Here is a 12,283-nt window from a genome sequence, read left to right as displayed (position 1 = left end):
CAGAGAAATTATAATTAAATTATTACTTGATATTCATTCTAAGTCATAAAGCTGATGGATTACATTAGAAAAGGTAAAAGAAAGTTTCTTAGGGTATATTATTTTATAATAATAATAGAATTTACCTTGACAAGCTGGGACTGGAACATCCCATGAGTAATAACCATATGGAGACTTCCTGCATACAGCAGTACTTTTCCCAACGAGCCGAAAACCTCGATCACAAGCCCAGCGAACCATACTGTTGAGCTGTCCACCTGTCTGACTGACAATGAAACCATGTGGAGGGGACTCTGGAGTACTACAGTAGAGAGCTTTAAACATAAATATTGAATAAATAAAAATGCATTTAGAATCCAGATAACAATTGTTGACAAATTCTTGTTGTATTCAATGGACAACTGATAACAAGTTGAGAAAATGTCACTAAAAGTTGTTGTATTTCGTATCCTGATCATGCATGCATCAAGCAATTTCACTAAGTACAAAGGTGAAAGAATAGGGCTTTATAACGGCTTCAGGTTTTAGTAACCTCAAAGGAAATATAATGATAGCTCACTTCTATAACTGGTATTTTTTCACCATCTTCTCTTTTAAACTAAGTAAGCTACAGAATTTTAGTTCATAATGAAATTTATTTCAATTGTATAAATTTCAATAGTTATATATTTTTTTAAATTTTTTTTTTTTAAAGAAGGAAACATCAAGGGCATACCACACATAATTCTTGTCAAATAATCTTTTCCTTCTGGTCCTAAATAAGTTATTTCTTTCAAGTGTTGTGATACAATGAACTGAAGTGAACTAGAAAATCTAAAATAGATTTTTATCATAGTTATAAGTGTCACCATAAATCCATGGCAAAACCACTGAATCTGCTTGCTTTTTTTTTTTTTTGTGATTTATTTAGAACACAAAAACTCCTACAGAAGTCTTATTTAGATACTATGAAAAAAAAAAAATCAGAAATCTTTACAAGACCAAAAAGATCTTTAAGAGATATAGTTGTTATAATCTGAAAGGATATATGTACTTGAAGCCTCTCTGACATTAATGATTGCTTACATATTATACTGTCATTATGGTTATATTTCTTTTAATTCTCTTGTTCATTAAGTTCATGAGTACAAAGTCCTTGGTTTTGGATACCTTGCCAAAGGAGTGGACCAGAAGGGACTTCCTTCATGCTTTGAAGAAACTATTGGTACCTATTTTCTCAGGCAAATAGAAATGTGCTGCTTTACTTGCCCTTTAAGTATTTCTGTGTCCCATGACTTAGATCAATGGTTTTCTCAGTCAAAGTCTCCCTCTGATCAGGATGGAGTCGTGGCTGTTTGTTTACTTTTTATTAAAGTAAGCAGCAGAATGAGAAGCACTGCCATATCTGTCAGAGAACATACTATGAAAATATTTCCTTCCTTAAATTTCCCCTGCTTTATACTCTTGGAAGAACCAGAGACACCTCTACTTCTTTAGCGTATAAGAAAACATACTGGTATTTTCTCAGTGATATAGATCACTAGTAAACATTTCCTGTCTAACTCTAAATAGTTCTCTCGCTGCCAGTAGGGAAAGAGTTTTAAGAACTTTCTTTTTCAACAGAACTAACAGGTACTACAGGCAATGAAAATGGGTACCATATAATGTTTTGTGTCTAGCCAACAGTGAACTTTATCTAGCTATACAACAAACATTTTACCTCTGAGAAAACTGTCCTCTCCTAAAGGGAAAGATGACATTGACACTGTTTTACAGACTGTTGTAAGCTTAATTATTTTACTGAAGTAGTGAAGTGGCCAGAAATTGAGTTACAGAAGACAAAAAAACACAGCAGAAAGAAGAATTTTATAATTATTATCTATTGCTTTCTCCACTTGGTAAAGTGAAATTGTTCTGTGCCAATAACTTCTCTAGTATCTACAGATACTATTTTCATTCTGTCTGTTTCATGTCTTTGGTCATGATAAAAAATCAAGGGTAGATTTTGTGTAATTGCTGTAAATTTGAAACTACTTTAGCTTGATTAATGAATATTATTATCCTGTAAAATTGATATTATATAATAATTCTATAAAATCAATTATCTAAAAATCAATCTTTGTTAAGTATCATCTTCACGCACTATTCATAAATATATTCATTTGAATTAATAATACACACAATGTTGGCTTTTTTTACATACTAATTGATCTCTTCTAATACGGTTTGCTGATTCTGTTGAACCTTAAATTAAAGAGTTCAGTCCTTCAGGGTCTTACATTTTTCCACCTTATAGCTGCTCACTCCTGCCTTGTTTCCACCTCTTCCTCTGTCCCACCAAAAGTGTTAATGATGCATTGCATAAAGATCCAGTATGAACAACAGAAGCACATGTGTGCAAATAGATGACGGGAGGGGGAAGGGCGAAGCTGCTTCCTTCATCTTTACTACTGGCTTATGCCATTTTTAAGTCCTGTGGAATGCTTCCTTAAATCTCTACAGAGCACATGTGTTTCATATATCCTACTTAGGGTGTGTGGGGTTTTGTTTCCTCACAAGATCAGTATCATCAGGTTCATATATAAAACAGATTGGATTTCCTTTCAGTCTGGGCAATTAATGTTACAAAATATAGCTTAAATTACCCTTCTCACATAAATAAATATGTTCCATATTGACATTTTATACACATGAAAGAAAGTCTGATTTACATACCTATATATCTTATCCTGAAACCTTTTTTATTGGTGCCATGATCTGCTGACCACCGGAGAAATACTTCATGGCCATTGCTGGTTATATTTAGAGAAGACGAATAGTCCCCACTGAGAGAAATGAGCAATGGGCTATGACTATTTGGTCCTTGATACAAGGAAAGAAAAAAAAAAAAAAAAAAAGAAGTTACAAAGTTAAAAATAACATAAAAGAAATTAAATGCATAGAATTAATATATATAGAAAACATCCTCCAAGCAAATGGTAAATGAATCTGAAGTAAAAATGGAAGTTGACATGTTATACTCTAGAGAGTACATATTTGTTCAGAAACAAAATTATTTCTAGACATAATTAATGCAGCACAATTTTGAAACACAGTAATCCAACAGTTCTTTTTAGCATCACAAATCCAAATAATTGCTTATTTGAGATTTTTTATACTGAAAAATTATGGTATGCATAAAAAATAGTGATTACATAGATGCAATGTAAAAAGACATGTGTGTATATATATGTATATATAAAGTATCATCCGAAGTTGTGCGTCCTATAGTTACCATCAAACACCTCAAGTATATCAAATTCCTTTTCTGTCTGGAAGAATTCAAAGAACATGCTGATATTATAACCCTTTTCCACAGTAATGGTCCACGCACACATCTGGAGATTTGGGTAGCTATCAGGATATCCAGGGCTCAGTATTACTCCTGTTGAATCCAGACGCATTTCATTGGCTGGACAGAGTACTGTGAAACAGAAAGATTGGTAAAAAAAAAAAATCTATAGGCCACTATTCCTGTTTCATGTGATTGGCAAGATTTTCCTGAGTTTAATCTGCATTACTCATTTTATTTCCACAAAAACAGAAAGACTGACAACATTTTAGAAAGATAGGTAGTAGAAAAAATCTAAAGTAATGTTTATCTTAAAAATAAGCCTGGCGACCCTCAGAAGTTATCAATTAATGATGTTTTTCTTCTTTCATTCTCTATATGACAAGATATTTTTGTAGGCTGTGCTTAAGTACTAAACTGTTGCGTTGTTCAAAAAGTGAACCATAGACTTTTATTCTTCCCCTCAGATTGCTATTACTGTCAGCAATAATTCCAGGTAAAGTCTTGCACTGAAAGCAAAACTTGAAGACACTGTGATTTTTGGTTGTCAGATTCTAAATAAAGAGTAATCAATCCCACTCACAATCTGTATAAAGCAGCACCTAAATTTTGAGATCCTCAATCAAGCTTGAAGAACATTGATGTACCTACAGACAACGTAAGCACTATTCAGATATGATTCCTTTGGTCTAGGAAGACACACTTCAGACTGACATTTGTGATTCGTAGGACTCTGTAAGACTAATTAGACAAGAAGATGACTTGTGCTAATCCAGTTACCGAGTTTTTTGGTTCATAGAAACCTCAAAAACACTAGGTTACTGCTTTTACATGCCACCAAAACCAATTAAAATTCTATTTTTTTCCTTCACCACACCTAATACAGTCCCAATACAGTTCTTTCCTAACTCTTAACAAATAAAGCAGCAAAGAAGTGTTCTTAAAATCAAAGCCTATGACTACAAGTCAAGATGTTGGTGTTATAATCCTGAATGAGCTAGAGAATCTCAGGCTGCCTTTGGGCAATTCATCTAATTGCTCCTTCTTTGAAAAACAAGTAGAACAGTTCACCATATGACAAACACTTTCCGATGAAATAAAGTGCAAATCAGGAGGAAAAAAATAGGTGATTTCTGCCCCACTTAAAAGTAAAAATCCAAATATGACCCTGATATGTACACACACTTATATATTAACTATTCCTCATCTTTCTTCAGTCCTTTGGTAAGTATAACAGATGTGTAACTGTGTCATATATGTTATGAGCATATTGAATCTATATCTACAAACCACTTTTTTTAATTAAAACTGTGAAGGAGAGATTTTTGGTTATACTTTCACATTTCTAGTGAACTCTCAAGTTCAGACAACTGGATACTTTCTTCCTTTTAACACAGAAACAAACTATTTCCCTGATGAGTAGATGTAAGTCAGCTGGAGAATAAATTACAAAAATCTGAAGTTCTTAGTTGCTGACAGCCTTCTTCCCAAATTTACCTCTAGGAAATAAGAAAAGGAACATGCTTTACCCTTTTCTCTAAAACATTTCTGGGAGAGTCTAGACCCTACAAACGAGATTGTTTCCTGTAGTGATGAAAGAAGACACCTGCTCCATCCCTGCTGACTTCTTCAGCAGGTATTGCCTACCATACTTTCACCTTACTCTGAAGAATTAGTTTTTCATATATTCCACATCATATTCTGAATTTATTAATCTTCCACTTACAGCTGTGCTGGAAAATATATAGCAGCTCTGACTAGTCTTAATTTTCATAGTTTCAGGAGGCATAGAGGATGCTAGCAGGATAAATGCTACTTCGTAAATAATGTATCACCACTTTTAAAGCAGCCGCTGAAATTGAGCAAAATGGTCTTTAAAAGTATGATGAAGAGGCTTGATTTTGGATTTATCTGGACTAACTAGGTCTACACAGAATAAAAATTTCATTAAATAAAAATATTTGATATTACCATGCTATTGGAACTATTTTCAGAACTGATTTTGCTTCACAATATGTGAACAAGTGCCTATAGAATGTTTTGGGTTGGCAGGGACCTCAAAGATAACCTAGTTGCAACCTCCCTGCCATGGGCAGGGACACCCTCCACTAGACCAGGTTGCCCAAAGCCCCATCCAACCTGGCCTTGAACACTTCCAGGGATGGGGCCTACACAACCTCTTTGGGCAACCTGTTCCAGTGCCTCACCACCCGCACAGGAAAGAATTTTTTCCCAGTATCTAATCTAAATCCACCCTCCTTCAGCTTAAGCCCATTACTCCTTGTCCTGTCACTACACTCCCTCATAAACAGTCCCTCACCAGCTTTCCTGTAGGCAGCCTTCAGGTACTGGAGGGCTGCTATAAAATCTCCCCGGAGCCTTCTCTTCTCCAGGCTGAACAATCCCAACTCTCTCAGCCTGTCCTCATAGGAGAGATGCTCCAGACCTCTGATCAGCTTCATGGCCCTCCTCTAGACTCTCTCCAACAGCTCCATGTGTTTCTTGTACTGGGGCCCCCAGAGCTGGATGCAGTCCTCCAGGTGGGGTCTCACAAGAGCGGAGTAGAGGGGCAGGATCACCTCCCTCGACCTGCTGGTCACACTTCTTTTGATGCAGCCCAGGACACGGTTGGCTTTCTGGGCTGCAAGCATACATGGGCAGCTCATGTAGAGCTTTTCATCAACCAACACCTCCAAGTCTTCCTCAGGGCTGCTTTCAGTCCAAACTATAGTTTATTCAGAACTGAACACTGCTAAACAGGAGCCTCAAAATCTAGTTTTCATATTCACAGCTAACAGTTACATGAACGTGAGTTACTACTGAGCCATTACAAGTTACACAATAAAATAATAGGATCTCAGATTTCTCAAGAACACTGAAAATAATATTGGCGTATTAATTATAAAAATGAGATTTTTCTGGGGAAATATTATTGGACTATGAAGAGAGAGAACACAGAAAGAGAGAAAGAGAGAGGAAAAGAATAATAATTTTCATAAAAAACCCTCATACGAATCATAAAATGGTTTGGGTTGGATAGGACCTTTGAAGATCATCTAGTCCAACCCCATGCCACAGGCAGGGACATCTTTCACTAGATTAGGTTGCTCAAAGCCTCATCCAACCAGATCTTGAAAAGGAGAAAGGAATCTGTACGTATATTTTAAAATATTCACTTTCAAAATTAGCATCTAACTGCTAAATTTAAATGGTCGTTTCTCTTCTCCTATGTTTGTCTCAATCCAGAAGAATACTCATATGGCTAGAATCTGGCTGTCAAACTATAGTGTTGGGCCACTTGTGATACAGACTTTATGTCAAACAAATGAAAGAACTGGTCCTCTCAGGTTTTATGCTTACGTACATATATAAACACACACAGAGAGGTGTGGCAGGAAGAGCAGCATAGTCATCCGGCTGCACTAGTTTATTTACAGCTAATTTTGCTGTCTCCGTATGATTCTGCTTTGCAAACTGTCAGTTTCAGGATCTCCAGGTAAACATCCCTCAGGAATTTTACAGAGAGTTTAAGGACTTATTTCTGTAAATGGATTCCCTTGGGAAATGGGTAGCTAAGTTTGGTTTGGGTTTTTTTTATGAATCTGAACTAATGTGGCTGAGATAAATAATTTTTTCAGGGTCCTCTTATTATAATACAAAATACAGTTTAAATCTTCTTACTCTGAAGCTTTCATTTTATCCTGAAAGTAGAAGCTAATTTCAAGGAAAATTAAGGGCAAAGTTACATGCTGTGTATGAGAAAAGCTTTATTTTAACAAAAGAAGATGATAGACGTTAGCATAAGCTTGTGGAAGTTAGTGATTATTTACGGCTCTAAAGAAGTAAATCTTCACAAATTGTAAGAAATGCTGGTCCAACTGACACACATCAGAGAAAAATAGGGAAAAAAAGGCAACATAGTTTTAAATAGTACTAAATGTAGTATAAACTAAATTGTAACAGTTAAAATCACCAAATAAAATCTTAATTAGTTTTTGCTTCAATATTTTCTCCTAGGGATACCTCGTTATTGTCTACTGTATCTTTACTGAAATACATTAGATTCAAAACTAAAATATTGTTATTTAAATTCTGTTCAGCAGTCCTCTTCAGATTCAATAAATAAATGAATGTTGAACACGAGTATTAATTTATTTCAAGTTAAAAACTGAAGTAAAATTCAACCAAAACTCATCACTGGGTAAAGTGTCAAATATATTCACTAGGTTAAGGCAACAGAAGTTAACACTGAAGTCTAACAATAAACATATGCTCTGCCTGGTGAAAAGAATTAGTAAACTAATACAAATACGAACCAACAGAAGAGCTGAGTTTACTCCTGGAAAGTGACTCTTATGTAATGTGTTACACCCTGCACAATTAAAGTATGGTAGTTGATATATAAACCAGTGTAGTATATTAAAATCATGAAAGATATAAATTTTAGGCATGTAATTTCACTGCCTGTAGATTCCACAAAGCTCTCTATTGATCTGGGTTTCAATACTGAAATTTAGCTTACATATTGTTATCTTCAAACTTACACATTATATAAATAAATACAAGAGAAAATTTTGTTGCTGTTTATTCTAGGTGGTCAGTTTGAATGGTCATTTTAAACATGTTTTAACTAATTCCTTTGATTCTTTTTTTTATTATTATTATTTTCCGAGTCTACTAACTCTGAAGATTATTTTAATTTCATTGAGCTTTAGACTGAAACAATAAGAGCACTGATGTAATGTTCAGTATCTGATCCAATATTTAGCATTTATATATGACAGAAGAAAGATTAACTATGGCAACTGAAGTCATCATTCCTGCGTTTTTGTCTTGGGTCTTGCAATGAATATAAATATGCCTTCAGCAACATGTGCTGAGAGAATGCCTCAGGATCAGCACATATGTCTCTGTTTGTTCTATTATTACATCATTTTAACATTTAAAGTAGTACCTGGAGGTTGCTATGGTTTTCTATCCATTAAATACTATGAGCCTGCTAAATTAAGAATTTAATTTAAATTGGGGTGTTGGAAGCTATTCCTAGACAGAATTGTACCTAAATAAATGCATGGATTTTCAGAAATTATCTGTGTTAAAGTTCTTATAAAACTTGTAATTCAAGATCACTTTGCATTTTTAAGAAATAGACTTACTGCTATGAATTATTTTAACTTTTGCATAGTTTTGTGCATAAAACCAGGGGAAAATAGTTTATTCAGCAGTAGTAGTTGACCCTTCCAGTTTTTGAGGAATGCAGCAAAAAGGTATATTTTTAAGACAGTAATTTTTCAACTCTCAGCTAAAAACTGAGTTCAACATTGTAGTCATATTTCAATTCTAAAATTTAAATTCATAACAACTAAATTGTGCACCAGTTTGAAACTTCAGAAATTACTAATAAACTGTCAAATATTAAAGCTTTAGTTGTAGAAGTAGTAGATTTACTTACAATTAATTTATTATTTCCAAATAAATCTTTCATCATGAGTGTTTTATAGATATGCTAATTAATCAAAATTGCCGGGGGGGGGGGGGAGGGGGGAGAGCAAACAAACAACATCTTATTGATAGAAAACCCAGACGGCTGTATTATTCATTTAATACAAATGTAAATCAACTACATTTATTATGACTGATTTGGGAAAGTATTTTAATATTGCAGTAGATGTTAGAATATTAATCTCAGGAGTAGATGGATCATGAAGGCATATCACAACAACTCATAGGATTCAAAATGGCTTTTGTTTACGTAAATTATGCTTTTATGAGGCTGTGGGGTTTTGTTGGGTTTTTTCCCCTCAAAATGTCTTATCATACATGTTTATAAGTGTATGTCCTTATTTATCTTTCTGGAAATGGAAGAATTAGTAAGAAAACATAAACATATGCCCATCACTGAAACTTTAAAGAGATTACATTTTTTAAAATAAATCATGTGCAAGGTTTATCTCCATTAGCTCCCTAGCTGGTTTGGTATGAAAGAAAACTTGGATTTTGTTCAAAAATGACGGAAAAATTCTATTCTAGCATAACACATCAAAACATCAGCTTAATAAAGACTGGTTTATACTGTGCTGTTAGTGGTTGGCAGGATTGTAATCTTGTTTCAACCTTAACAAAGAGGTAGTGTTATATCTCTCTGTTCACAGTTTTCAATAAAAGGAGGAAAACATGAACACACACAGATATACGCACACACATACAGAAAACCTATTATTTAGGACACACTGAATAAAAATTGAAGCACTTAAGGTTGCACTGAAAAACGATGTCATGATCTTGTTCACCCAAATACACACTATGTTAATTTAGTGTTTTAAAAAAATTCCATATAAATTTCCATACTATTATGTTCTAGATAAAATTAAATAATCTCATTATTTATTAAATTGAGACTCCCTCCAAGAACAGAATTGTGAAATTATTTTCAAAAAGTAGAGCAGCAGTTCTTTAAACTCATCAAATTCGTTAAAGCACTATTAATTATTTTACCTTAATATTTGATACATATTCACTATAGCAAACAGTGATAATATTGGGAATAGCATCAACAAGTCTGAAATATTTTCAATGTGCTATCTTATCTAAAGAGACAGTGGAGGGCCTTTAAGGAATCACCATTCAGCTGGTCTGGCAGGAGGAAAAGAAAAAGGAGAAAAAACCTTGACAGGTAGGTGGTGCTCCATCCATCTGAAGCCTTTCACCTAGTCGGCATGTCAGAATTTCATTACCAACCAAAGTAAAGCCTGGTTGACACTGGTACCTTATTATGTCTCCTGTTTGGAAAAACAAAACAAGACAAAACATAAACAAACAAAAGAAACATTAAACAGCAATTAACTTGGACTTTTAGCTTCGAAAACGTTATTGATTAATGAAGTTTCTTGCCACCGTATATAATGGGCTAAATGACCTCTGGCATAAACAACTTTGATTAGTCTAAGAAATGTAGTAAATGAGCATTGTGTTGCACACTATGCTGCATCTATCACTGTTTTCCACCACATTGTTAGTTGGATAGTTTGCTAATTTGTCTGGGTTTGACTGAAGCTGTGCGAACCATGTGTCCACAAAGCTTTAAGCAATATAATTTATTAGGTAATAATTATGGAACTAAATAAAGAGACAAGATCAAGTCAGTAACCCATACAATCCTGAGGGGGAAAAAAAAAAAGAAAACCAGGAACTGGATTTAGTTGATGATACATAAATTTGGCATGGTGAGAATAAGAAATTGTAAATTTTAATTAAGGAATTAAAATTAGTATAGTTTTATGTACCAATAAAAGTAAAAATTTGTACATCTCAGTAGTTCTCTTTGGTCCAGATTACAGAGCCGACAGAAAAAACAAAAATCTTTGTTACCAATATAACTCATCAAATATTGGTATATATTAAAAGTAAATTTATTTTTCTTTGCATCATGTAAGCAAAACTAGCTGGTCAGTCATCTGACATTTGATCATGTAAGTAATATTTCTTTGAACGATAGGCAGCTAAGTAATATTATTAACATGTCTTAGAAGGTCAGAATGTCATCCTCTTCTCAGATCCTCCTAATTTTTACAAATTTGATTTTACCCTTCAGGTCACAGAACCTATTTCTGGTACAAAATACATTGTCTACGTGGTTTTTTGTGGGTTTTGTTTGTTTCAGTATAAAACAATGTTTTGTATTAATCATTATGAAATAGATATTTTAAAATTAAATCAATTTGAAAGGAGTTACTGTGTTACTTGTATGTGATCTCTGAAGCATAGATGGGATTCAGGATCCCATTCATAGATGGGAAGAGGAATGACTTCTTAAAAATTTATTTTCAGATAGAATTCTAACAAATTACTGGCATGATTTGCGTCTTGAAAAGCAAGAAATTTCTGTGCATAGCAGTCCTTTTTTTTAAAAAAAAAAAAGTTGCTTTTATTTTCTCTTATATTACCTATTTCAAATTCATCGTCCTCAGTTAGAATTTCAGCATTTGGTATATTTGTTGGAGGCTGACAGACCCGGAGCTGATAGGCTATAAACAGGAAAAAAGCACAGTTGACAGTCCCATACTTAGACAGCTAACACAGCCATGCAACCATAGCTGAATTAATACCCATATTAACAGGATAAAAATAAACATCCATTCATTTACTTTGAAACTTTGAAGAGAATCAAAAGAAAGGAAACATATGAATTTCAGAATTAATGAAAAAATGGAAATTGCATCTGTGTTCTTAGTTAGTTATTTAATTTCAGCGGCAAAACCCTCTTCATAAATAACCTAAGAAGCTTAGAAGTTGTTGCCAATTTTCTCATGTAAGTGGTCTCATCTGAAAAGCAAATATTTTTCGTATTGTGCAATTGTTTGGGGTTTTTTTACAATACATTTTTACTGCTGAACTTTTGAAACTTTGTAATAAGGACAAGTTTTAGAATCCAAAAGATTCTACCCAGAGGCAGCATAACTGATGGGCAGAAGCACTTTGAATGTGAAATTTCTGAGTAAATGAATAGTTGTGGAGCACATCTCACTTGCAGATAGGGTCAGAGAATAATTCTACTTTCAAACTTCTCATTTGAAGTTGCACAAGAAATAATTTTCTGAGTTTTAATACAGGTATGCAAAAGCAACACAATTAGATAATTAAAATAATTAGATAAAAAAATGATTAAAAAAGACAAGTAGGAAGAGTATGCAGAAGCTGTATAGCTTTATTTTATTACAGAGAACCTGAGTATAGGCTGTTTGGACACAGGTGAAATTCCCTTCAATCTGAGTGCAATTAGGACAGAAATCTGGTCAAAGAAATCACACTGAAGTATTTATACTGACAGTGCAGTCTTCCGTGTTTTAAGGTGTACACTCAGTTGATCAATGAGTCAGATATGCCTGGTTTTCAGTGATATTACATTTTCATATCACATTGTTTTATAGCATCTCTCATTAGCAAGGAAACATCTACTTATGGCAGATGATGATT

General features: G+C 33.9%; 1 protein-coding gene across 1 annotated transcript in view; it reads right to left on the bottom strand.

Annotated features, from left to right (window-relative positions):
* The window catches only part of CSMD3 (CUB and Sushi multiple domains 3), a 721,079-nt gene that overhangs the window by 89,903 nt on the left and 618,893 nt on the right, over window positions 1-12,283 (bottom strand). The window contains exons 46-50 of the mRNA XM_054816701.1: window positions 11,254-11,334; window positions 9,976-10,089; window positions 3,254-3,442; window positions 2,695-2,841; window positions 126-314 (exon numbers count right to left, since the gene is read on the bottom strand). Coding sequence (XP_054672676.1) covers window positions 126-314; window positions 2,695-2,841; window positions 3,254-3,442; window positions 9,976-10,089; window positions 11,254-11,334 — 720 coding nt within the window. The remainder of the gene's footprint in view (window positions 1-125; window positions 315-2,694; window positions 2,842-3,253; window positions 3,443-9,975; window positions 10,090-11,253; window positions 11,335-12,283) is intronic.

This window comes from Grus americana, chromosome 2 (genome assembly GCF_028858705.1).
Source record: "Grus americana isolate bGruAme1 chromosome 2, bGruAme1.mat, whole genome shotgun sequence".
Lineage (NCBI taxonomy): Eukaryota > Metazoa > Chordata > Aves > Gruiformes > Gruidae > Grus > Grus americana.
Note: the sequence above shows the minus strand (reverse complement) of the source record. Positions and strands in the feature narration are given on the sequence as shown.